The sequence below is a fragment of the Hipposideros armiger genome, unplaced genomic scaffold, assembly GCF_001890085.2.
Source record: "Hipposideros armiger isolate ML-2016 unplaced genomic scaffold, ASM189008v1 scaffold_231, whole genome shotgun sequence".
NCBI classification, from domain to species: domain Eukaryota; kingdom Metazoa; phylum Chordata; class Mammalia; order Chiroptera; family Hipposideridae; genus Hipposideros; species Hipposideros armiger.
In genome coordinates this window covers 242,954-270,168 of record NW_017731581.1, presented here as the reverse complement: position 1 = coordinate 270,168, position 27,215 = coordinate 242,954, and the positions used below count along the sequence as shown (strand labels likewise).

The 27,215-nt window shown below is 37.7% G+C and overlaps 1 protein-coding gene across 1 annotated transcript in view; it reads right to left on the bottom strand.

Annotated features, from left to right (window-relative positions):
- MTPN (myotrophin) overlaps window positions 1–27,215 on the bottom strand; it is a 54,366-nt gene that overhangs the window by 7,399 nt on the left and 19,752 nt on the right. Inside the window, exons 2-3 of the mRNA XM_019654813.1 lie at window positions 14,568–14,681; window positions 13,689–13,772 (exon numbers count right to left, since the gene is read on the bottom strand). Of these exons, the coding sequence (XP_019510358.1) occupies window positions 13,689–13,772; window positions 14,568–14,681 (198 nt within the window). The remainder of the gene's footprint in view (window positions 1–13,688; window positions 13,773–14,567; window positions 14,682–27,215) is intronic.

The window sequence follows — 27,215 nt, the reverse complement described above, 5'->3', positions numbered from 1 at the left end:
AGAGAGAGAGAGAGAGAGAGAGAGAGAGAGAGAGAGAGAGAGACCTCTGATACTTATCTACTCTAAGTCCCAAATACCTCAAACTCAACCATTCCTAAAATGAATTCATAATCTTTTCCTACAAACTTGCTCCCTTTTCAGTATTCTCTATCATGGTAAGGAGCACTGCCACCTCCAGGAAATGTGGCGACACGACACAGTTCTCCTCGTCCCATAATCAGATACTGTGAACACTTCCCACCACCTGCCCTCACTACCATCACTTTCTTAGTTCAGGACTTTCATACAAACTCAAAGGCAGCAGTTCCTGTCTTTCAGCGCCTCTCATGCCACTCCCGTTCACACTCCAAGCAGCTGTTTGGGTGGTCTGTGTGGAATCCAAGTCCCATCATACTACTCACCCACCTAAAAACCTTTAATGGCCTCTTCAGGGAAGAGAATGAGGATGAATGACATGACACGTTAGGCATAATCTGCTCACTACTAACCTCTCTAGTCATTCTGTTTTGCTGACTCCCTGCTGGCCTATGTGGTAGCTGTGCTCAATAACTTAACTTTCCCTAATGACCCCTCTTTCTTGTGCCTGTGATGGTTGCTTCTGCATGGAAGGGTACCCCAGTTCTCTCTTAGATTCCCGGACACTAAGTTTCTAAGTCTCAGCTCCAGTGTCATTGCATTTGTGTACCTGACCCTGTAAGGACATCCTTATAACAACACACTGTCACCTGACTCCTAGGACGTTAGGCCTCTTCCTTTAGATCTTTACTGTGTGACATATAAACTCCTGGCCCAGCAATCACGACACTTGAATGCACCTGTTGTTTTACACACTTGTCTCCCTTTACTGTTGGATGGCAGAAACCAAGCTTATTAGTCTTTAAATGCCCAAGGCCATCGAAGACCCTTCTAACATCTGATTAGAATCAGGACTAGATGCATCTGCCTACACTTCGAACATGATTCAGGCCATAAAAGTTTCCTGGAGGAGGGAAAGGTTGCTATGGCTAAATTAAGTGGTCCAAGTAGAAAGCTAGGCTGTTTGACATTCTAGGGAGTAAAAGCTTTATGGTATTATAAGTAATTTTTGATCTTCAAAAGTCAAAGTTTTAGATAATCAATTACTGTTTGACAGTAAGCGGTAGAACATGGGGAATGTTAAATAAATTTTCAGGTCATGCTATCTCTGTACTGGAATAGTTTACAGTAGAGCTAGAAGATAAGATACACAGGCACAAAACAACAACAATGTTCATTACCTTCTTACTTAGCCCGATTCTGCTTCACACCACCAGCTCTTAATATGTACAAACAGGCCAAGAAGGCTGGATTAGTGCCATATCAATAAAACTCTTAAACTTGTACTGAGGTTATCTGACATTATCTTGACAAAAGGCTTTTGTGGTGAAGATACTGATTTATAATTATAACAATTGTCAGTATACCAAGCACCTTTCATTGCAAAATTTATAACTTCAATTAATACTTGGATACACACACACACACATGCCATCTGGTGCTAGACACTGTTTTACAACCTTAGAAGAGCACCATCACCTTGGAAATAAAAATTTTGCAACCATGGTTTAGAATAGTCAATTCACTTTTGGAAAGAAAGCAGGTTAGAATCAAACACAAAATGATTGCCTGAATGAATATAGTGTATGTACTTCCTTGCATCTGATATTAAATGTCTCGTAGAGACTCTTAAGATGTAAGGCAACAAAGAAATTCTCTGTCCTCTCCCTTTAACCACCCGATGGGACTCTTATTCAATGGTTACGTTCTTTGTGAAACCCTTCCGGAATCTCCCAGGCAGATGGCTCCCCCTTCTCCGCCATGCTCCTGGCACGTAGTTGATCCTCGTTCAAGGGAAACCCTAGTCTGGCTCACCCAACGTCCAGTGCGACCCGTCTCTGCTTTCCTCTATCACCAAGGTTGAAAATCAGAACCTGAATCCCCCGACTCCCTTGACGCTATCGCTGGCCATCTCCTGGGGAGGGCTTTCCCAGCCAGTGCAGCCCCAGCAGGAGAGTCGTTGGCTCTTTCCCGTTCTTCCTGCCCCAAACGCAGACACAGTGCCTGGAAGTGCAGCAGTCACAGGGGGAGTGGGGGAGAACTGAGGGTGGGAAATTGACGACCCAGTAGCCCGTTGCTCAGTCTTGTGACCCACTTTCCTGTTTAAATCGCTGTCGGCGTTTTTGTAACAGCAGAACTCCACTTCTCTTCCCGCACTTAGCCAGTCTCTGTCTCTAACAGACCTGTCCCCTACAATTAGGCTGAGCTCCCCGAGGGCGGGGGCTTTTTTATATTCATCTCTGTACCTTTAACACGTAGGATAATGCCTAGTGTACAGCAGACACTGAACAAATATTTGTTAAATAGGTGAAAAACAATTTCACGTCTTGGTCACAATGCAAATGAATATTTAGATGTACCACTATTAGAAAGAATACTGCAAAATATTTAGAATAAATCCATATGCATTTTAGAAGTTTTGAGAAATTGCTCATAAGAAAATGCCATTATTTCATGATTTATGGCATCTGTTTATAGTTTCATGGTAGTATAAAGTGTTCAGAGCCTGAGAAGTTTCAACTGTTTAAATATATACTTAAATATTACCATTACCATAGAACTTACTGATATAATTCAATTTTGGAGTCTGCTAAGAACAGTGAAATTTAAAATTATTCAAATACCTAGTTACACATACTGTATAATTTTATTTACTGGTACAAGATTTCACAGCATGTTTCCTTTCATACTTAATTTACATATTGATACAGGAGCCACATAGTAAAGAATTTTTGGATACCTATAGCATCTAATACAATACTCAACATAGTGAATGTTATATGTTCCTTACAATTTGGTAGCAGTTTTGAATTTTTAACTTAATACTGCAGATACACCATCTCATTTTCTCCTCACAGCAGCCCTGTGACGTAGGCATTGTTATCGGGTTGTCAGAAAAGTCATGACATATTTTGTCTGTTTTTCAAAGGTCATTTATTTATATAAAGAACAAAGATCAATCAATGATATACTGCCCATTTTGTTCGATAACCTTTTGCCATCTTTCAGTGAACTTCGTAACTCCCCATTCATAGAAGGACCTGTCTTTATTTGCGAAAAACTGAACAAGGTGCTGATTTACAGCCTCATCTGAATTGAACGTTATACCATGCAAGGAGTTTTGAAGAAAGCGAAACAAGTGGAAGTCTGACAGCGCAAGGTCAGGCGAGTATGGTGGCTGTGGCAACACATCCCATCCAAGCTCCAATAATTTTTGATGGGTGATCAAACTTGTGTATGGTCTTGCGCTGTTGTGATGGAACACACTCCTTTACAATTAACCAGCTCTGGACATTTCTGGATGATAGCTTTGTTAAACTGTCCAATTGCTGACAGTACACATTCATATTGATTATTTGGTTCCTTGGTAGAAGCTCGTAAAACACGACACCTTTAAAATCCCGCCACACTGATAGCATAACCTTTCTCTGATGAATGTCTGCTTTTGCTGTCGCTTGAGGTGAATCATCACGTTGGGACCAAGACTGTTTGCGCACCACATTGTTGTAAACAATCCACTTCTCATCACCAGTTATCAGTCGCTTCAAAAAAGGATCGTTTTCCTCACGTTTAATGAGCAAATTGCAGATGTTTATATGTGCCGTCAAATGAACTTGAGTTCATGCGGAACCCAAATATCGAGCTTGCTTACGTATCCCAGCTTCTTCAGGTGGTCATGAACATTTAATTATGGATGTTCAATGTTCCTGCAATGTCTTGTGTTGTGTAATGTGGGTGTGACTCAATCAATGCCTTTATTTTGTCATCATCAACCTTGGTGGGCCTCCCTAACAGACGAGCTTCGTTGAGATCAAAATCACCAGCACAGAATTTCATGAACCATCACTGGCACCAACGTTCTTGTAGAGCACTGTCACCGTAAACTTTATGCAACTTTTAACAAGTGTGACATGCGTTCTTCCCTTTATGGAAGTAAAACAGTACAATATAGCAAAAATGCAGTTTGGTCTTCTATCTTTAACTTGTAAAATCTCCAAAATTCAGCCAAATCGCTCAATTTTTTTTTTAGAATGAAACTAGAACTGTCAGCTGTCAAATGACATAGCAATAACATAGATGTGAATGACTCTAGTACTTCCAAAAATGAACTAGTGCCATCTGTCACAAACATGCGTCATGACTTTTCCGAAGACCCGATATTTCTCTTTTATAGAGATCCTTAAGCTCAGAAAGGTTAATAAACTTGCCCGAAGTCAGTTAGCAAGTAGAAACTCGAGACTTCTGACTCCAAATCTTGTGTTCAATGCTTTCCTTAGTTAAAAATTACTTGTGGCTTTCCCTCTAAAGTGTTAGGATGAGACCCAGATTTTAGAATTTATTGCCTTTAGGTCTTCTCAACGTTTTGTGCCTTTTAGAAAATGAAGAACCTTGTCATCTGTTGGGCATTTTCAAGCTAAAGAACATTTTCACAGACATCCAATTCACAAGTCAATTCAGCAAGTATCTATCGTGTTTCTATTAAGTCCAGACATAGTTTTGGTAAGTAAAGTGTTTGGAACACATCTATGCTCATTTGCTTACATGTTTACCACTGTTTTTGAGCAATCACAGAGATGAGTAGTTGTAACAGAAACCATGTGGCCTGTGAAGCCTAACTATTATCTGGTCTTTTGCAAAAACTGTTTTTTGTTTTTTTTTGTCAACTCCTATTCTAGGGCAGTAAGGAGAATGAGACTGGTCCTCTGCATATTGTCACAATCTGGAGGGGACAAAGGAAGGATCACATACACAAACATACGTAATTCAGTGTGACAAGTACTAAAAACAGAGGGACAGGCCATTCTCTTGTTTCAGTCTCAGAATAATCCTGAGATGGGAATACTGTTAATCCCACTGAGCTCAAATGTCAGGTTGCTTTACTGGCTATTAAGTTACAGGCCTGAAATCTCCCCTTTCTGCGCCACTCTGCCTCTGCACAACATGCTAACTGGACGCCGGGGACTGACATCTATGAACGACATTTGCTGACAACGTCTACTCACCTGGCAGGCTAAGTGTTGCTGCTGCTGGTTTAATGTCTTTCACTTAAACAATTTTCAAAACCTCAAGTAACTTTCAAAAGGCAGGTAGCTACTCCAACTTACTCACATAACAGAAACTAACAAATGAAGACCCCCACACGAACAATGAGACAATCTGCATTTCTTTTCATTTTATTTTTTATTTGGACATGGGTGACTACGGTTTATTTTTAGTAGTATATGTAATGGTCTTGGATTTGTTCGTATGTTACCCCTTAGGAAAAGATGATTTTAACGTCTCCACTGCAGTCATATAATACAAAGATCATTTCAAGGTTTCAGAGAAAACTTCATCATGGAAATATGGGGGAGCAATAAAGTATAAATGAACCTTCAAATCAATTCTCTCCAAAGACATGCAGATACTGAGCTATTATTATGTGGTGGTACCTCATAAGTTTTAGATGAAAAAGTCTGTCTACATTTGAAACAGTTATTTTCATAAAACTTATTTTCCAGAGAACAGTCATTCTTGGAGCAAGTCTTCCATTTTCTGAGAAACATATCAAAGTTCCCTGCTTCAGTCCTAACCGGTCTTAGTGTTTATTGAGCATTCATGATGAGTTCAATACTGCAGCAAAGGACTTGTACACATTATCTCATTTAACTACACGGACAAGCTGTAGTTACACAGGCTCTGGAACCAAATGACTGGGTCTGAATTCCTACTTTCCTTCTTAGCAGCTATATGATAATCGGCAAGTTTCCTAAGCACTCTATGCATCAGTTTCCCCAATGGGAAAATGGGGGATACAAACATACCTACTTCAGAGGACCACTAGGGTGATTAAATGAGTCAATAAATGCAAAGCACTTACAACAGTGCTTGGACATAGAAAATGTTATTTAGCTGTGAGCTATTTCATCCTCTTATCAACTCCATGTGGTAAGCACTGGCCACATATGGCAGAAGAGAAAGTTAAGGCTTACATGCTATGAATGTGCTCAAAGCCAAAAAGCTATTAAGCAGAACCAAGAACTAATTTCGGGGGTGGGGGAGGGGGCACAGCATATCGTATAAGTTACTAACAAAAACTACCTAATGATGCACTCCAGATCTAAATTTGCAAAAACAATGGGTATATTTGTGTGTGAGATTTGTGAAATATATCAAAACAGTGTAACAACTGGTCTCTTCAGTGATGTAGGTGGTAAATTTTGTAGCTACATCAATCCTGGCACTTGATCATGATATACAATCTTTTTAGTGTATTGCTGTATTCAGTTTGCTAAAAATCTGTTGAGGATTTTTGCATCTATGTTCATCAGGGATACTGGCCTATAATTTCTTTTGTAGTGTCTCTGTTTTGTTTTGGTGTCAGGGTAAAGCTGGCCCTTGTCAAATGAGTTTGGGAGCTTTCCCTCATCTTAAATTTTTGGAATGGTTTGAGAAAGATAGGTGTTGATTCTTCTTGTTTGGTAAAATTGACCTGTGAAGCCATTTGGTCCCCAGCTTTTGTTTACTGAGAGTTTTTTGATAAGTGATTCGATTTCGTTAACAGTTATTGGTCTACTCAGAATTTGTTTTTCCTTATTCAGCCTTGGAAGATTTATGTTTCTAGAAACTTATCAGTTCTTCCAGGTTGTCCATTTTGTTGGCATATAATTGTTCATAATATTTTCTTATAGTCCTTTGTATTTCTGTGGTGTCGGTTGTCATTTCTTCTCTTTCATTTCTGATTTTATTTGGGTCTTCTCGTTTTCTTGATGAGTCTGGCTAAAGGTTTAACAATTTTGTTTATTGTTTCAAAGACCAGATCTTGGTTTCATTGATCTTTTGTACTGTTTTTTTAAACTATTGTATTTCCGCTCTGATCTGTATTATTTCCTTCTACTAACTTTGGGCTCTGTTTGTTCTTTTTTGAGTTCCTTTTGGTGTAAGCTTAGATTGTTTATTTGAAATTTTTCCTGTTTCTTGAGGTAAGCCTGAGTTGCTGAGTTTCCCTCTGAGAACTGCTCTGGCTGTATCCCACAGATATTGGGTCATTGTATTTTCACTTTCATTTGTCTCCAGGAATCTTGATTTCTTCCTTGATCTCCTTGTTAAACCATACATTGTTCAGTATCATGTTACCGAGTTTGTGTGCGGGCCCCTCCAGAGGAACGCCTGGGATTCCAGCAGCCCTCCGTCTCACTCGGATGCTGTCACTGCTGGGTTTCACAGCCAGACATTACGGGGACTCCTCTTCCCGGCATCGGTCTTGTCGTGGCTTCTTCTTTATATCCTTAAGTTATAGGGTGTTTGTTCTGCTAGTCTTCAGGTGATTCTCAATGTGGCTGTCCTACAATTTAGCAGTGATTTTGATTTGGTCGAGGGAGGGGAGCACAGCATTTCCTACCCTACGACCTTGACCGGAAATTTTACACATCTGATTCTCAACCTAAGCAGCAAAACCTGCACCATAGAAACTGCGAGGGTCTGATAATGCTGGTATTTGAGAGGGGTATTCAAGTCTTATCATTAAATGGCTGCTTGCCTCCCTGCCCCCCCACCTTTTAAAAATATAGCACAGATAATACATTTAGCAGAAACATCAATGTTGTCAGATGTGGTTTTCTACATTTTCTTAGAAACTAATGTTTTACTCTCTATGGCAACTGTACATAAGACATTAAACGTTTTGACTTTTTATAAAAGGAAGGCGGTTGAGCAAACCTCTGCTCTGTATCTCACTCATTTATCCTACTCAAAGCAGCAGCAGTTAACTTCAGAGTAGTCAAACAGGTATGAGTCACAAAGTTACTGTTGCACAATAATCAGCAGTTATATATTTTCTTGTTTTAAGATTAAAGTAGATTTCCTAAGGAAATAAATTTTTTGACATAGTATGAAGCAGGGAAGGAATGGAAAACAAAAGCAAAGTTTCTTTTGGACTTTCTCAGATATAGCTTAGTATGCTAAACATCATTAGTAACAAATGACAGTTTATACCAATTTAAATATGTTGTCAGTTTATTTTATAACCTAAGAATAAAACAGTAATTATGTTTTAAAACTAAATTTTCAATTCATGAAATTTTGATTCTCTCATTTTGGGGTACAACTTTATTCAAAAGAATTGTTTTTATATAGAAAGTTGAATGGTCGTTTTTAAGGCAGTATACTACCATATAAGGGACAGAATATGAACACATACTAGAATAAATGACATAGTTTATCTGTCTCAATTCTAAATTATGGCAAACTTAACATCTTTAAAAGAAGTAAACATTTAAATATTTCCCCTTCCCCCGAAATATGCTACAGTGGATTATTTAGAAATGGTTCTCCTTAGGTTTAGGGAACAAAGATACTTGATTTCTTAAAATCCTTTATATATATAATTATATATATATCACAAGGCATTAAATAATTTATAAGGAATTTAAGTATTAATATAGAAATTTTCATATGTTAATACTACATTTAATAATGGTAATATTAGGCAGTGTGTAACATTGTGTATTAATGCTACAGGCAAACTACTATTATTTCTCTTACAGAACTCTTTCTTTCACCATGGAAACTAGATTAAGTTATCAAGTTAAATATGTATCTGTGAAAAATAAGTTTTGGACTTATGAGGGTCCACTAGCTGATAGTTTCATAGCTCAAAAGCACCATTTCATGATTAATGTGTTCCTGCAACACCACTATCACTCAGGTGTTTGAGGTTTTAACAGGAAGACCAGCTCAGTAATGAGCAATGAAAACTCCTTATCACTGTCCTGTAAGCTCTTGTTTGGCTACATGAACTGATAATAAAACTTTTCAACAAATGAACACTAGCATAGTTTAGTAAAAGCATCCAGAACACACACAATCAACTTGTATTACTTAGGAAGTATCATTTTTACCACTGAGGGTTGGAGTTGTGAAACGGTGTGCACTCTAAATTCCAATCTAATCATGAGCTAGAGCAGTGGTCAGCAAACTATGGCCCAGATGATTGTTTCTGGAAGTCAAGTTTTACAGGAATGCAGACACGCCCATTCGTTTCTGTACTGTCTATGGCAGTTTTAGAGCCACAGTGGCAAAGTATGATAGCGACCATATGTTTTGCAAATCGTACCTGACCCTTTAAGAAAATGTTGGCTGACCTCTGAACTACAGAATATTTTTCTAATGCCTTTTATATATCTTATTCCAAAACTTTCCTGGTTAAGTTTTTAGAGCGAAGAAAAGGAATCTTATTAGACTGAGATAATTATAGTTCAAAATGACACATGCTCACAGTCTGTTTCTGCTTTGATAAAAACCAGCTAGTCATTAAGCTTGGCCTTTCTACTGGTTGCTGTGTTGTTCCGTTGCCACTTCTCTATCAGGGATGTCTGTTCATACTCTCACTTGGGCCTTGGGCGTCTTAATTTCTGCTACTGCTCAATTTCCCAGCATGCTCCTCAAGCCTGCATTTTTACCAGTTTCATCTGTCTCCTTTCCCTTGTCTCTTACCAGTTTTACTAATGTTTTTCATGTTCTCTGGATTTGGTAAAATCACCCCTTCCATCTTGTAAGTTATTATTTAACAAATTGTGTAGTTTTAGCTTATTAAAAAACGTCAGTATGTGAATAAATCTAAACAAACACTAATCTCTTCCTTACGCTCCTTGCATTTCAGTCTTTCCCATTGGGTTTAATGTGTTTCTTCCTAAAGTGCAACCGGCTCTTTGCTTGTTTGTTCTCAGGGGTGCTGCCCAATCTGAGCTTGGAGCAGCCTTGGATCAGCTCCTACGTTTTGCAACAAATACTCTGTTGCTCGTGGTAATGTGCTGCAGAAGAAATCATTCCCTATCTCACCTGATTTCTGTATCTCAAGGATTCATTAGTTTCTTGTCTAATGAACCCCTTCTTATAGACCAAAGAAAATACTGATTCATTTTATTTATTTATTTTTTAGCTGAGCCATCCTGCCACCTGTTGGCAGCTCAGCGGCAGCTCAGCTTGGGCCGGGAATCGAACCGGTGACCCTGCTGCTCAGAGCTCGCACTCTTGAGCAAGCTCTTAACCAACTGAGCCACTCGGCTGGCCCAATACTGATTCATTTTAAACACATCTTTTCTGTCATGGGGTGGGGAGAGGATTACCACGGCATTTGCTCAGACCTCGGTCCTGAAGTAAAGTCTCACATGTGTTCTCTACATTTGTTTCATTACTAACTAGCTCAGCAATTAAAAATCAGGCCAGATAGCTTTTACCTACAGAAATATACATGTTCCATTTCTCATAACTGTCTCTGACAGTGATTCTGAAAGGCAGTCTTAAGTAAGAGAAAGAACATGGACTTCTGACTTGTAATCTTAATTCCATTGTATTCTGTCTGACTTCAGGTAGTTCCTTAACCACCATGAAATAGTATCCTTATCCATATGATGGAGATGATTATACACAAAGTACTTCATATATATTTTCCATACATGTTAGTTTCCTCTTTTGCTAATGGAAAATAATCAAACATTTAAAATTCCTAATTGCATCATAAATTTCATCTTCCACTGCATTACATCAAAAAGTATTGTCCATAAGTGACACAGCATGTCACATGGAAGATTGCTAGAGTATTTGAAATCAAATGCTTTTTGTTTTTGTGATTTTCCCCTATTAACTGTGATCATACTGAATTCTTAAATTTCTGTTTATTATTTTGGCATTTTTCCTAGGCTAATGATACACGAGCTAGATAATATACTAGGAATGTCAATGAAACTAGTAAACTTCTTAAACTAAGTACAGTAAAACCTTGGATTGAGAGTAACTTGGTTTGTGGGTGTTCCGCAAGACGAGCAAACATTTCTAATACATTTTAACTTGGTAAACGAGTGATGTCTTGCAATATGAGTAGTTTGTTTCTGGAACGAATTATGCTCACAAACGGTATTACTGTACTTTGAAAATGAATTCATAATAATCCATAAGAATTCTACTTTTGATAAAATGTAGAAGAAATTAGATGTCATAATACAAAATTGATTGTAATTTTAAAAAATGCACTGGAATAGCCTGATTTTAGCAACTATGGATTTTTAAAAGAGCACAATCAATTAAAAAAAAGTGGCTAACAAAACTATAGGGTATCCATTAAAGAAGCTTATGCAAAAATACAATCAAAGTAATTAATTTTCAAACAGCAGAACTAAATTTTACTAGGTTGCTTTTATAAAGGTTATAAAAATCTTTCATCTAAAATAACAGCTCTACATGGTTACAATTGATCTGCCATCAATAGAGCCATCTCTGAATGTCACGGACTTAGCTACAAAAATCAAGGCTCAGACACAAATAAAAGAACAATATTACAGGCACAAGTAAAAGAAAAAATAAGCTAGTTAAAAGTTACACAACTCAATAATTTAGCAAGAGTACATACTTATAGAGACCCTTCTCAAATAACATATTAAGACCTAATGTACATGCTGATCGAGCCAGAAGATTCTTGAATAGTGGAGTCTCATAACTACAAGGTATCCATGACCCGAAACATCATGTTTTGGGAATAAGGAATATAGAATGGCTCAGGCCCTCTCTAGCACAAGAATAATTGTGTCCTATTTTGTTGGTCCTATAGGAAAGAGGCATATCAGAAAGGAATATAGTTCAGATCTACAGTTTGAGATAGGGCTAAAAAGAACATGCTAGTGGCATCTCATTTAGTAAATGACCAGAGCCTAAGGATCTAAACTAAACAGGATCCATGGTGGTTTTTATTTTCAGCGAACAAAACCCTTGGCTGGTAGGAAAGGTCAGGGAAAGGGGGGGGGAAGGAAGGAATCATTCATTTCTGTTTGTTTTTATTCTGACTTACGAGGTTTTTTTTAATCGAGGTATAATTGACAGGCGACACTGTATTAGTTTAAGGTGTACCCCACAATGATGTAATATTTGTATATATTGTGAAATGATTATCATCCATCACCTCACATTAGTATTTTTTGTGTGTGTGATGGGAACTTTTAAGATTTACTCTTAGCAACTTTCAAATATACACTATAGTATTTCTAACTGCTTCTTTAACTATACACTTAGCAGATAGGTTGAGGAATTAAACAGGGGAATTAAGTCCATGGTGAGGAGGCGAGCTGAGAGGCAAAAAGAAATCAGATCCTGGTCCTATGGCTTCAGCCCAGCGTCAGGCTGAGCCTCAACTGTAGTTATGTGCGTCAACAAGATCTCTTTAAGCCTATGTGAGCTGGGTTTAGTTACTTGCAATACAAAGAGTCTTAACTAATAAAATATTGGAATTACATAAATTTTTCATGAACTGTCAATCAATATTTGTAGCCTGCGACAAGTTTTTAATACGGTAAGCAAAAATATTCCCCCAGGGATGAACTTATTCAGTAGTTTACAACGGTGGTTTTTAACCTTTTCCTGAGTGTGGGGAAGGAATGGACAGTAAGAGGAAAGACAATGACTAAAATCTTTTTAAGCACATCCCACCACACATTCTGAATCTACTACAGTGGCCCAAAATACTTCCGTTTATGTTGTCTTTTGGAGAACTGCGTCACTTGTATCAGCATGGGGTGTAGTATTGAAAAAATACTGTTGACATATACCAAAAAATCCCCACAAAACTAGCAAAACAACAACTACACATTTAAAGAAATCCAGTAATTGTGTTTACCATGACGCTATGGGTAAAACACCCTAGTTTAGAGGACCTGAATTAACTGCGTTCAGAACAGTATCTTTTAAAAGCTCTCATTGTGAGACAAATGTGCTACCTTCTTTCCCAATTTTTAAAAAATCTTACTGAAGATGACTCTGTGAAGCATAAAATCCTCTTTAGTCTTAGTTATATTAAAAGCTATTTATTGAGCACTTACGTGAAGGGCACTGTAGCAAAATGCTTTATATACATTTACTCATTTAATTTCTATTTCTTTCTTCTTTGAGCAGGGCTTATTTTAAAATACCAAATGAAACGTTATAAACACTTGCCCGAGTACGGCCATGAAATAAGCTTGGGACTCATACTGGTGCTTTAAGGTTTCTTGTCTCCCAGCATCTCCATTTCTTGTCTATAGAGCTAGGATGGATGCAACTTGTTTGTTAATCCCTGAAGCTGGATTCTGAACTCCATCTAAGAGTTTATAATGCCAAAGACAAAACACTGGAAACTCCAGGTTTACCATGATCTCAGTATCATCAAGATACCCTTATTAATAGCAAACTGCTTCTAATAATCTTGCTCAGTACATACTACAAAAAACGAAGTTTACAAATTCCAAACCAGGGCTACTCAAAGTGTGGTTCGTCTGTAAATTCTTACTAGGCCACGACATTTTCTATATCAAGTACAATGCTTAGTTCAGCTACCTTTTTTTTTTTTTTTTCCACAGCAAGCTATTCTTGATGAAGGAGACTGTACTGATTTATATTCTAGCCCAAGCTCCTTACCCATTGTGGACTGGTAACAGTTTGTGGACCAGCTATTTTGGGTAACAATGTTCTACAGACCTCAATTCTAGGTACTACTTCCAGTTTTCTGTCTCTGATGCTCAACAAAATTTAAATAAATTAACAACCAAATACTTAGCTTAAACAGTCACACAGTAATGGGAAAAGCAATAAAAATTAGCAATTGACCTCACCTTTGACAGAAGCAATTTCACACAGGAAATATGACCTTCATAGACAGCAGACAGAAGAGGGGTAATATGATGTTTATCTGGAGCCTATGAAATAATAAATAAAGAGATAAACCACCTTATCCATTTTTCACTTTCTCCTCCTTTCCTGATCGAATTAGGGCTGTTTACCTATTTGCCTTCCTATACAAAGTCACTTTACAGCTACACGTTCCTAACCCCTCGAGAGCTGCCAGAGGCCCACCCCGAGTCTCCTTGGAGTCAGAGTGAAGGAGAGGAGGGCTCTGACCCCAGCTCAGATCGTGGCTCTGCCACTTACTGTGTAACTAGTTCTTTAATCTCTCCGAGTCTCTACTCCTCACTAATGTAGCAATGCCAACGAGGTCCTGGAAGGAAAGAGAGGAGTAGAACACAGAACAATACAGAGGTAAAATATTGTCACAGTTGGGCCAGGTGACATGGTGTCCCCTGAAATGTTCATCTTACTTGCTGTCATGGTTCCTTAAACACTTCCCCAAACTCTGAAATGCAGAAGCTACAAACGGCAAAACTTGCCTACTGACCTCTGTTCACAAATCTAGTTTAGGTTCATCCTATGACGGCAGAGTCCTAGCACGTGGCTGCCTCCAGACAGTGCTAACTGACCAGTTGTGTCAGAACTTGAGAAGCAACAGCCAAGGGGTCAACACCCTCGCCCTCAGCTTTACAACATAGCTTGTTCCGCTTGTTCTTAAAAATCCCAACTATCTAAGTTCCACAAATTTTGGTATAATTTCAGACTGTATTCTTATTTAAAATGCAGTATTTTACACATCTACAGAAAATAACTACCAAAAGCATACACCAGGAATTTTTTCTACAATGGCAATGTTCTTTACATACATTAATATCGGCTCCTTTCAGCAGCAGAAACTCCAGGATTTCAAGCTGCCCACAATCGGCTGCATAGTGAAGAGGTTTCCTTCCGCCTTCTAGTGTCCGGTTGACGTCTTCTCCCTTAAAGAGAAAAGCCAGATGAAAACAACATTTATGTAGATTGTAGAGTGAAGAGGGGAAGGTACCTGGTATTTTTACTTTCTTAAAGCTGTGAGAGTTTCATGAAATAACTGCATTTCTGGCAAAGTGATATAAGTAACCAAAAACTTTTAATGAAATTTTGCATAAGACAGCAGTTAGCACATAGTATGAGGGTAATTCAAATCATGATTAGTCAAGCTAAGAACAATACGCAATAATGCTAAATGTAATGACATGTGTTACTGTGTTCCACTAAGAAGTTCAATCAGCATGTCAATATGTGGCCACACATGACTAACGAGTCCAAATACTGGCACTTTACATAGACCAGGAGACATGTATTATACTTAGTCAAAGAAAGCACATTATTTTGATGGAGTCAGACGTCATTATCACAGGTAATCAGTATTAGCTATTAAGAATTCATTCATTTATTCATTCAACATTTACGAAAGCCCTGTGGTATGGCAGGCACTGTACACCGAGGGGACAATGGGGAGCAAAATCAGACATGGCTTCTGATGGCGTGGCGCTGACCATCTAGTGTGATCACATGATTAAATATATCATTTCAAATTCAGTGCTATACAAATACTTATCAGAGGAACATGACTTCATCCCGGTGATGGATGGGGGTGTATAGTATCAGAAAATGAACTTAAGGCCTCAAAAAGTAGTCTTCATTCATTAAGGATTAACAGAGATCGTAACAATAACAAACACAATTACCTTCTCTACTGACCAGCTGCTATAGGTTTGGCACTGTGCTACACGTATTATCTTTAATCTTTAAATGCTCCTAATAGGAGAAAATCTCCATTTAACATAAGAAAAGTCTAAAGCTGAAAGCAAGGTTAAATAACTGTTTCATGTGGCTTAGTAACAGAGGACCGGTCTAAACCCGTTCTCTTCTATACTACCATATTGCCTCCAGTTCAGTATTTGCCCAGAAATTTCAGATTTTACCAAGTAGCAAAATGTCTGAAAGAATTAATTTCCTTAACTATTATATTATTCACCTAACTTGGTTTGGTGAACTCATCAAGCCTGAATTGAGATGTTCAGAGCCCTATCATTTTACAGCCATTAGCAGCTGTTGTTTCAAACACACCCTATATAGATGGAGAAGGCAGGTGTGTCACACGCTTACGATCACTGCAGACAGGGTCAGTGCTCCCACTCTGCCACTCGCTTGTGGGACCTTAGGCTACACTCCAAATCTTGGGAATCAAAATACATCACATGGGGCTTTTGTGTATCGTTAGGGGAGGTAATTCATACGGAGTATCTAACACAGTACCTGACACTGGCTTATAGTGGTTCTAAAAGACTATTCAAATTTCAGTGAAGGCAGGTTTCTGCATAACAGCGGAAATATAAACCAAGATGTGATCTAATGTAATGTACTTTATATTTAGAAACAAATTGAAATAGTACAGGCAATTTGGTGTACCACCTTAGTCTTTATCCACAACTGCAGAAATGTCAGGCTCTGAGGTGAAGGTAGAGATTGCTTAAATGAGTCACAGATAAAAGTAGTTTTCCTTTCATTATTAAGACTTCCTTTCCATTACTAATATTAACTAGGTAGGTCTTCTCAGTGAAACAAAGCAAATGCCTGCAGTGTGTAATCCATAAGATGGCTTTGTCAAAGAGATATTTTCTTGAATCAAAATATCTGACAGCTTCCTTCCCTGCTTGGTACAAGCTGCAAAATGCACAGGAAATGGACCTGCTGTGTTTCAACTTTCTCCTTTATCCCTGCAGACACTGACTTTACAATTCTTATTTTAGCAGACAGAAAATGACAATATTGGAAAAGCTATATGTTACTGATAGGCAAGAAAGGGTGCTCTTCTGCAGGGCCTCGGCAAAATCAGTCTTTATGGAGAAATCTATAGTACTAAATGCTTACATAGGAAAACTAGAAAGGTCTCAAATTAATGATCTTTGCACTTTCACTTTCAGAAACTAGGAGAAAAAAGGTATGTGGAAATCTCTGTACCTTCTACTCAATATTGTAGTGAACCTAAAAATGTTCTAGAAAAGAAAGTCTACTTAAAAACAAATTATATCCAAAGTAAGCAAGTGGAAAGAATAAAAAAAAAAAAAGCAGGAACCACTAAAATGAAAAACAGAAAAGTAGAAATCAAAAAACAAATTTTTTGAGATCAATACGACTGATAAATGTCTAGAGTGATCAGGGAAAAAAAAAAAAAGAGGTGAAGACACAAAGAAACCCCCAAGCCCCAGACANAAAAAAAAAAGAGTGAAGACACAAAGAAACCCCCAAGCCCCAGACAGCAATGCTGGTAAATTTTACCAAACATTTAAGAAAAACAAACAAACCAATTCTTCACATTCTCCCAGAAAATGGGAAGCATCCCAACTCATTCTATGAGGTCAGCATTACTCTGATTCTAGAACAGGACAAAGACATTACAAGAAAAGAACACCAGAGGCTAATATCTCTCATGAATACAAATTCTAAATAAAATTTAGCAAAATGAATCCAACAGTATATAAAAAGGATAACACACCATGAGCAAGTCAGGTTTATCCCAGAAATACAAGGTTTGTTAAATATTGAAAAGTCAGTCAATATAATCCACCATTTTGACAAACTAAAAAAGAAAAACCATATGATCATCTCGGTAGACGAAAAAGCATCTGACAAAATCCAGTATCTATTTAAGGTAGAAACTCAGCGAAGTAGAAGGAAACTTCCTCAGCCTAATGGATTTCTACAGGAAAAACCACAACTAACATACTTCATTTGTGAGATTGAATGCTTTTCCCTTAAAAATCAGGAACAAGACACCTGTTCTTACCTCTTCTATTCAACAGTGTACTGGAGGTTCTGGCCAGTTCAATTAGGCAAGAAACAAAAGTCATCCATTTTGAAAAGTAAGAGGTAAAACCCTATTTGCAGATGACATGATCGTCCATGTAGAAAATCCAAAGGAATCTACCAGTTTACTAGAACTAATAAGTAATTTTAGCAATGTTGCGGGACAAGCTCACTATACAAAATCAACTGCATTTTTATGCACTAGCAATGAATTGCAAATCAAAACTAAAAACAGTATTGTTTACAATAGCAACCAAATATATGAAATAGCGATAAATCTAACAAAAATGTGGAATACCTGTACACTGAAAACTACCAAACACTGTTGAGAGAAAACCAACCAACCAACCAACCAACCAACCATGTTAGTGGGTTGGAAGACTTCATATTGTAAAGATGTCAATTCTCCCCCAGCAGGTATTTTTCTTTTTAGAAATTAACAAAGTGACCCTAAATTTCATATGGAAACAAAAGCAATCTAGATAGCCAAAACAACTTTGAAAAAGAACACGTTTGAGGGCTACACTACCTGATTTGAAGAATTATTAAAAACTGCAGTAATCAAGAAAGCGTGGTATGGGCATAAAAGTATAAACTATTTAACTACTTGATGGTGATAGAAAGCAGATTAGTGGTTGTCTGGTGGGAAGGGAGCGGGAAGGGCAACAGGAAAGACTCCGCAGGCGCACTTGAGGGTAACGGATGTGATCATTACCTTGACAGTGGTGATGGTTTCACAAGTGTATACATGTCAAAACTCACCAAATTGTGTCTACTTCAAATATCTTCAGTCTGTTGTATTTCAATTATACCTCAATGAAATAGATTTTTCTGAAATCAAATCTCTGTGGCTCTGTTCTTATAAAATGAAATGCTTATCACATCAATATTTGAGGAAGGATGGAGCCAGAGGTGACCGACAGTACCTCCATGGGATCCGTAAGGAGCAAAAAGCTATTTGAGGTCAAGTTTCTTCACTGTCAGTGCTGAAGGAAAAATTCTTGACTTCTTTATAGTGTAACTCAACTACATGGAACAAGAAGTTTTAAAATGGGATGAGAGGATCAATAAGAACCCTAGCTGCATGGGCTTCTGAGATCAAAACAATTGTCTGGCTTGCTGGAAAAAACCTCCTAATTGGTATCTCAACTTCCAGCGCCATTTTGCCTACTCCATTCTTTGCAGCTACAGGGATCTTTCTAAACACAAGATGTGATCGCATCGCTCCTTTTAAAAAAGCACTTTGATGACTATCCATTGCTCCTAGAGGATCAAGTCTGAACAACTTAACATGGTTTAAAAATCTGGAGGCTCTAGCCCATGACCTTTCCAACTTCAATTCTCACAGCATTCCTCTCCCCTGCCCTTTTTTTAGCTAACTCCTCCTTATCCTTCAGAATCAAGCATTACTAAAATTGCCCTGGAAAATCATCTGTAACCACCTCAACTTGGAGCAATGTGACCCTCACAGGTGTGCGCACAGTGCCTTGTACTTCCCTCCCTGTGTCATAACACGTAACGTTCTATTCCAACTGCCTCTAACTGTATCCTCTAGGAACGCAGATCAGCTACCATGTCTCCATTATTGACTTTTGGATCTCTAATGTCTATTATAGTTTCTGACACATAGCAAACGTTTATATAATAGAAGCTTTTTGATTGAGGAAATGGTGAAGTCATTCAAGCAATTGACTTGGAAGTCATACGTGACCTCTTCCATTTCAAGCAAACACAGATAATAGATTAGTTACCTAGTAATGGCAGCAGTAACTTGAGATCAGTGATACGTTTACCGATGTAGGGGGTTTGAGTAACAATTTCACCAGGTTTTCAGCAGTCTGGACAGATGGAAACTTCAGCAGCGGGGGTGAAATAAAAAAGGAAGATAATGCTCTAGCTAGTTCCTTTCTCCCTACTCTCCACCCATATTCTAGGCACTACTGACACCACGAGAGAGGAAGTTAGACACCTATTCTGTAATCTTGATTCCAACTATGTGAACCATTACCAGTTAAAGAGAAAAATCTAATCCTAATTTTGTCTCCCAGATTCTGGGAATAGAAGAGAGAAATTTTCTGCACAATTCCAAGTCCCTTAGCATTACGTGACAATCTTACAATGTTTCCCTTTTTATCTTGCTCTTCTACTTTCCATGGAGACTACTTTAAGTCTCTTGTACTTTTTCTAAACCTTAAACCTCTCTGCCACCTCCTACCCTTTCATTCTCAGCAGACAGAACCTCATACCGTTGCACAGAAGGCTGCCTTTAGACAACTCTCAGGAACTTCTCGCCGTAACACTTTCCTGCAACTGATAAATCCTCTCCTACCTAAAGCCAATCCCTCACCTATGTTTTGGACACCATCCTCTCGTTTTCTTAGAAAGCTTACTCCTTTGTTTATCTCTTTTCTTTCCTGTGTTTTCAACCTTTCCTGCTCTACTGGCTCCTCATCAGAATATGGCATTCATAACTCTTCCACTAAAAAAATAGATAACAACACAAAAACACTTCTCCTTGGACCTGACATCCACCTTTTAGTTACTGTTCTCTCTCTCCTCCTTTTATGGCTAAACTTTCCAAAAAGCATTGTCTATATTTGCTATCTCCAATTTGTCACCGTCCATTCTAACCAGACTTCCACCCTCAACACCATACCATAAGCATTTTTGCTGAGGTCAATGACCTTGGTCCTGTGAATGCAAAGGTTATCTGTTAGACCTCCTGGCAGTGACAAAGCTGACCACGCCTTCCTTTTTTAAACACTGCTGGCTTCACTGACACCACGCTATCCTAGTTTTCCTCCTATTCTCTGCCTATTGCTTCGCTGTTTCCTCTCCTGACTCATCCACTTCTACAAGATGTTTAAAAATTTCTGGAGTCTTCATTATGATTTCAGATTGTCATCACATAATTCAAACAGTTGATAAATTTGGTTATCCTCATACAGCCTTGTAATAATATCTACATAAAAATTCTTTGAATACAGAATTTTTGGGGAATAATACTTCCATAGGGATCAAGTTTACACGTTTTTAAAGGCATCGCCATGCAGTAATACCATGTGTCACTGAGTTTGGCAGCAAAAGCATTCTTACCCTACGTGTATAAATATGCAGGCAGTTCCCAAACAGCGTGGCACACGGCTTCTATGTGCCACACACAGCTGAGGTAAAGCAGGACGACAAACCTAGCTTGTCATCACATCCAGGCCAGTGTGGCTTCACCTTTCCCTTTTAGCAAGAATAATTTATCCAGTTTCATTTTACTCTACTTCCTTTCATTGCAGTATGAAAAGTCTATTGTTAAATATACAACATAGGATTTATTAGATTAAAATTTTTTATTTTTACCATATTTTTCTTGTAAGTTGTTTTGAAGCTATTCTTATTTTCTCTAAATTAATGATACATTCTGGGTATGTAACATATAACATATATGTGTAATATTGCAGATATGAAATACTATTACTTCATATTTTCTAGTAAGTAGTTTAAATTAAATCCCCTCTACCCAAAAGCACCGTGGTGAACCATGCTCCTGGTGCCTCTCAAATAAGAAGATTTAGATTTTGGTGGGAAGGAGAAAATCTGTGAAATTCTAAATCAGATGGAACCCAAGATGAGGCATAAGATTACTCCATATTCTACCATCTCTATATTTAGCTTTTCTGAATCTTCCCTGGAATTATTCTTAGCATTAAAATAAGGGGGTTGGGGGTGTGATAACGCACAACTAGTTTATATCAGTTAAGTTGGTGAGTTCTGTGTTGGCAGGTGAACCTAATTATTATACTATCATTTATTCCAATGCCAAAACATGACATTTTAGGGCTGGACATTGGACAAGTTTTTCAACTTTTTGAAAATTAAATGACATTGCTAGCATTTGAAAAAGTTAGTCATGTTTCATTTCTCTAAATAACCCAAAAGCCTTAGCTATGGTGATAAATTCTCTGATTTGACTAGAAACTCACTGGTCTAATGGTCCATCTAGTTTTACCTTGCACATCAATAAATCAACTACTATTTGCTGAGAACCACGTTTCTATCCCTGAGCTAGGCAAGTTAAGGGTACAAAACAGTGGTATTGAGGGTCTCTGCCCACAAAAACTTTATTCTTCACTGATTAACTAATTTCACAAAATAAGTATTAGTTGTTATATACTTCACCCACTCACAAAATATAAAATAGCCTGCCCCACTAACTCTTTACCTAGTACCTCTCAAACTTTTTCACTGAAATATTCCAAATAGCCAAGGAGGAAAAAATACATGCTTCCCTGTCTAAAAGCAGAATCTTAAACAGGCAAACTAAAAATTCATGAACATGAATTTTTGAACATGCTATGAACATGTGCTATTTTACTATAAAACCCACAATCCCAAATCCAGAGCTATTGCCCCCCCCTCCCGCCTTCTCCCCTTCCCCCAGCCCATGGAAGCTTCAGGAATCTGAGCCCTGTTTACTCTATGGCTTAGAGTAAATCCTTGGAAGACAGCTGACTATTTGAGAGCACAATACCCTAAAATCTAATTCAGTCTCATCTATTTCTGATGCCATGAATATGGTATGATAATCACTGATTCTGTAATTTCCTTGAGATCTACAGACCACTAGACAATCTATTGATATGAACAGATGTTCAAAGAGCCCACAAATTCTTTTGTATGTGTATACAACTTTCTAGGTAAAGAATCCACGTCAAATTTTCATTTGATTTTCAAAGGAGGCCATGATCCCTGAGATATTAGGAACCCCTTCCTCTATTAGAATGCATTTCCTAGCTAAGTCTTACCTCTCTTTCATGGACTACTTCAGTTCTACTTTTATGAAGAGAAGTAGTATTATATAGTAGAATTAACACCAGACAGATGCCCTGGGCTGTAGTCACCTCTGCTACTGCCCATACTGGAGAAGAAACAAGCTTGGCAGACAGCTTCCTTACTGAAAAATCAGTGGCCAGAGAAGATAACCCTAAAGTCTTTTTCAGTTAGTTTTCATGCTGTTTGCTGTGATGGGTTAAAGGCATCTGGTGATCATGTCAATCTATAATTGTTCCCTCTCCCCCTCTTACATTCTAGACCAAGAAAATAGGTTTTTCTGCCCTTCTGGCAATGAAAACAAAGTAGTTCAAGAGACTGGGTGCTGAAGATGGTCGCTACTGGGTGCTGAAGATAGTCGCTAGATCAAGCAGGCAGATTAATATAACACGAATAATGTAAGATTATATACATCCACTTCAAAGTCCAAATGTTTACTTTTCAATCTATTATTACTTTGAGTGGTTTTACTAACAAAAGTAGTTATGCATTTTAATAGATGAAGAAACACTACATTCGATTTACACACTATCTACAATTAGATTTAATGTAACGAACATTTACTGAGCCCACCCTAAGTTAGGCACTGTGCTCCTTGCTTGGCCTAGAACAGGAAGGCCTGGCTCTGACTCCATGAATCTGCTGCCTTCTTGGGCAGATACAAGAGCCTCAATGAGGGGGATCCTCGATAACTTAACTTGTTGCCAATATTTCTTTTATTCAATTTAGCTTTTCATGTATTTATATTTTGTGTTAACTAAAATTTAAAGGTGCTTGGGGTCAGAGACTACATCTTAGACGTTTTTTATTTCTCAGTAAAAATCACATTTCACAGTGCCAAATCTGGTACTTGGTAATTGCTATATTATAAATGGCCTAAATTAAGAAATAACAGTATTCAATATGGTGTCTACTGATTTGGAGAGTGGGTATATGCGCACACGTGTACACGCAACTATGGGTGAAGAAATTAATATATTATGGTGTATGGACTTCCCATAAGCCAAGTGGAAACTTCCCAGGAGGTGCTAATCTGGAAAGTACCTCCCACACAGCACTTCCATGTGGCTCCACTGAAAACATTAAGATGCCTGGCATACAGTAAGCACTCAGTAAATGTCAACCACTATTATTACTATTATCAGAGGCCTCAATAGTTCTCATTTGAATATCTTTCTACCCAATTTTTCCACCTTCAACATTTCAACAAATATAAATCAAATAAATCAATGTTCCTAAAGAGTGTAACACTGATCACATCACTTTCTTGTGCAAAAAAATTTCAACTGCTCCCTTTTGTTGAATAGAAAATCCTCATAGTGACACTCAAAACATCTTCAGTTCAACAGCAATTTCCCATTCTGGCCTTTTTACTCTCATACACACGTGGCTCCCAACACACCAGTGCTTCCCCACTTCCGGCAAACTTCATGCTGTGGCCTTTCTTCGGCACGGTTACCCTACCTCCACTCAGGTCTTCATCCACTGAAATTCTACTTACCAATCAAGATCTATTTTCTCTATGAAACTTTTACCTGAGGCCTTTTATTTCCCAGATACTCTTGATATAATTCCCTTCTTTTAATCCCCATAGTTGTTTTTATGTATCTTACTATATTTATCTTTATTCAATTAGGTATTTGTTATTCAGTAACTTCAACAAAAACTCCATTAAAGGGCAATGCCACACACACACACACACACACACACACACACACACACACACACACACACACACACACACACACACACACACACACACATCTCACCTGCAATGTCAATGGGCGACTTGTGCATAACAGTCCAATTTAATGAATTAGTCATTTATACCATCTTTGTCACACTACGTACTCTGTAGCTTACCAAACAACTACCACTTCACAAAGAGGTATTTTAAAACCATGCCTCCTGCGTCTGAATGGGCACAGAATCTCAGTGTTGGAAAGGACTCTGAATGCCATCTAATTCAACCGCCATCTGTGTTTGACTCCTTGCTTGTGTATGCCCAACCTCTCTAATGAAAGGCAACTCAAGACCTTACTTGTCAGTCGTTTCCTGCTTTAAATGCTGGAAAAATCACTGTTTTATTGGTTCTGGTTCGATTCATTAGGGACACATGAAACAAACAGTCCCTATTTTCACATTAAATTATTAATTGTGTTTAGCAAGCACATCACACTGTAACTGAAATATTTTTTTTCTATGTGATTTGCTGTTATCCTGAACTTCAGTTACTGATTTTCTGAGTATATATGCAGGGCCATTACATTATAATTGCTATTAAGCTTCATCTTATAATGGTCATCTTATTTTTCCAGGCTGCCAAGTTCTTGCTAGATTTTTACTTAAAAGAATGTTAGTCCTCAGCTTCTCCACCCCACCTCCAGCTGCACCTCGCCTATCTTCATTATCTTAACCTAAGACATTTATAAAATAAATAAGAAAACACTAAAGGATAAGCCCCACCAGTGTTCAGGAAACTTCCTTCGGTTTGCTCTAGAAAGGTATTTGGGCACTGCCATTCAAATAGTCTTAAATCTAGTTCATTCCACTCTCATCCAGCCATCCTTTCCCATCATTCCCCAAGCATATCACTGAAACATCCAAATTTCAAGAAACTGCTTGAGATTTCCTTGATTTCACAGTCTAGAAACTGTAAAACAAGGAAATCAGTATAGCAGGACTTATTCTAAGTAATCGCTTCGTAAGTATTACAAACAACATCACTGCCAGCATGCACACATTTAAAAAGTAACATGTTCATTAAATAAAATTTGGAAAATAAGATGTTTTCGCTAGTGAGTCCTGCCATCCAAAATATAACTATTACTACGGTCTGTTTAATTTCTTTCCTATGAAAATAGTTATTTAAAAAAGTTATAATCACACTATTATTTAACATGAGATAGCTTCCTATCATTGTTGAAAGCTACATAATATTGTTAAGTAGATATGTCATACTTAAATTTTCTAATTCTGGATATGTAGATTAATACCAAATACCTTGTAACATTAAAGTTCTTATTTTATATAACAATATCATATTTCATTGATTCCAAAGCACACATTTTCCTGTATTTTAATGTTTCAGAAATCAGGTCACAAAACAGGAAAAAAAAAATCTTAACACTTTGCTTTAGTGAGTGGGGAAGGGTACTTATGGGTTGATTACGTGGTTTGTAAAAGACTAATAGTCATTGCCTATGCCTGGCTTTACTACAGAAACTAATGTATTATTGGATTAAGATGCTGGAATGTAAACTATAGAATTAGATTATACTAAATTTGGAGAACGTAAAATAGTGAAATTAACTGAAAGTAAGATCTGGCAATATTGTTCTCAGGAAAATTCAGTGTACCACAAATTTTAGTTTGAAAATTAAATATTAAATAGAGTATTTCATATTTTTAACTATGCAATGAAGATATTAAATAAATAGAAACCAGCGGGAACACACCAAACCCTACTGTTAACGCTAAATGTCTGGAAGCTCTGACTTTATTTAAATTGTGTCCACAAACTTGAAAAGGGAAGCAAACCGACCTCCAGTATAAGTAACATATTCTCAGGGAAACATTCCCTGATATGCCAACTTCTGTGAAAACAAATAGAATAAGACAACTCAAAAAAGCTGAACAGAAACAATAAGGGGGTATAAAAAATGAATCATACAGCAAATAAAAGGAATATTAAACTGAAAACTCAAGAAACTTAATTTTAGAAACCATTTACAGCACAATGAAAATGGAATCCAAAAGACATGGTTTCTATGAAAAAGTTATCTTACGAAGAGAACAGACAAATACACAAAGTGAACAAACTGAGATGCAGGCTGATTGGCAAAAGGAGCTGGCTGAGAAAGTGAAACACAGGGAGGAAACTGAAACTGCAGTTGCAGAATTAAAATGTGCACCGACGTCAGTTGAGTTGGGTAGGTAACACTACTCAAATAAAGAAAACTCAGTAAGAATTGAGAACAAGCTTAAGAAACTAACCCCGAATACTGAGACCATAAACAAAGAAATAAAAATGATTTAAAAAAAGATCATTATAACAAGTGTGAAGTTAAAGCCTATGAATAAGACATAACCAGAATAAAGGGAACAGAAATGGTTACAAAAGTAAACTTTTTGAGCTCAACGAAGCCGAGCCTGCATATCATAAAAGCTCCACAGTATTCCAGATGAAATTCAGCAGCCCTCCCCCCTCTCCCCCGCCATCAATACAGCTTCGCATGTTCTGTTTTACAAGGGAGGGAAATAGGAAGGGAGGAAAGAAGAGCAAAGAACACGGAACGCTGAAGAAAATTATACTAGCCTGGTCTCTTATTTTTCACCCCTCTACATCAACTGAATTCCAGGGGGGAGAGAAACTATAAAAATGATATTTGGAGAGGGCCTGGGGATCAGGTATAATCCTCAGGAGAGTTACTGACACTAATGCCAACTGAAGAATGTGTGAGGCGTCCTTTAAATATGTTGGTGGTAGGCAAAAGGGGGAGAATGTCCGATCTACAATTTGTAGAGAAAAAAATCATGACTCGTGCATTTCACAAGCAAATTAATGTTCATGTGAAAAAGGCGGTCTTGGGTATCAGCAAATCGGAAAATATACCACCCATGCTCGTTTGAGGTTGGGAGGCGCAAGGGAGGAAGCACCTCAAGGCTTCTAGGGCAGTGATTCTTTTTTGGGTTCCAGGGCCACAAAGCGCTTTTTGTTTATAGGGTTACATCTATGGGTATTTTTCAAATTAGGAATTAAAGTAGAAAGCTTTTTAAATACTTATTAATTCATTTAGAAGTAACAAATAGAAACACATTGTGTGTTAACTGAGATTTTA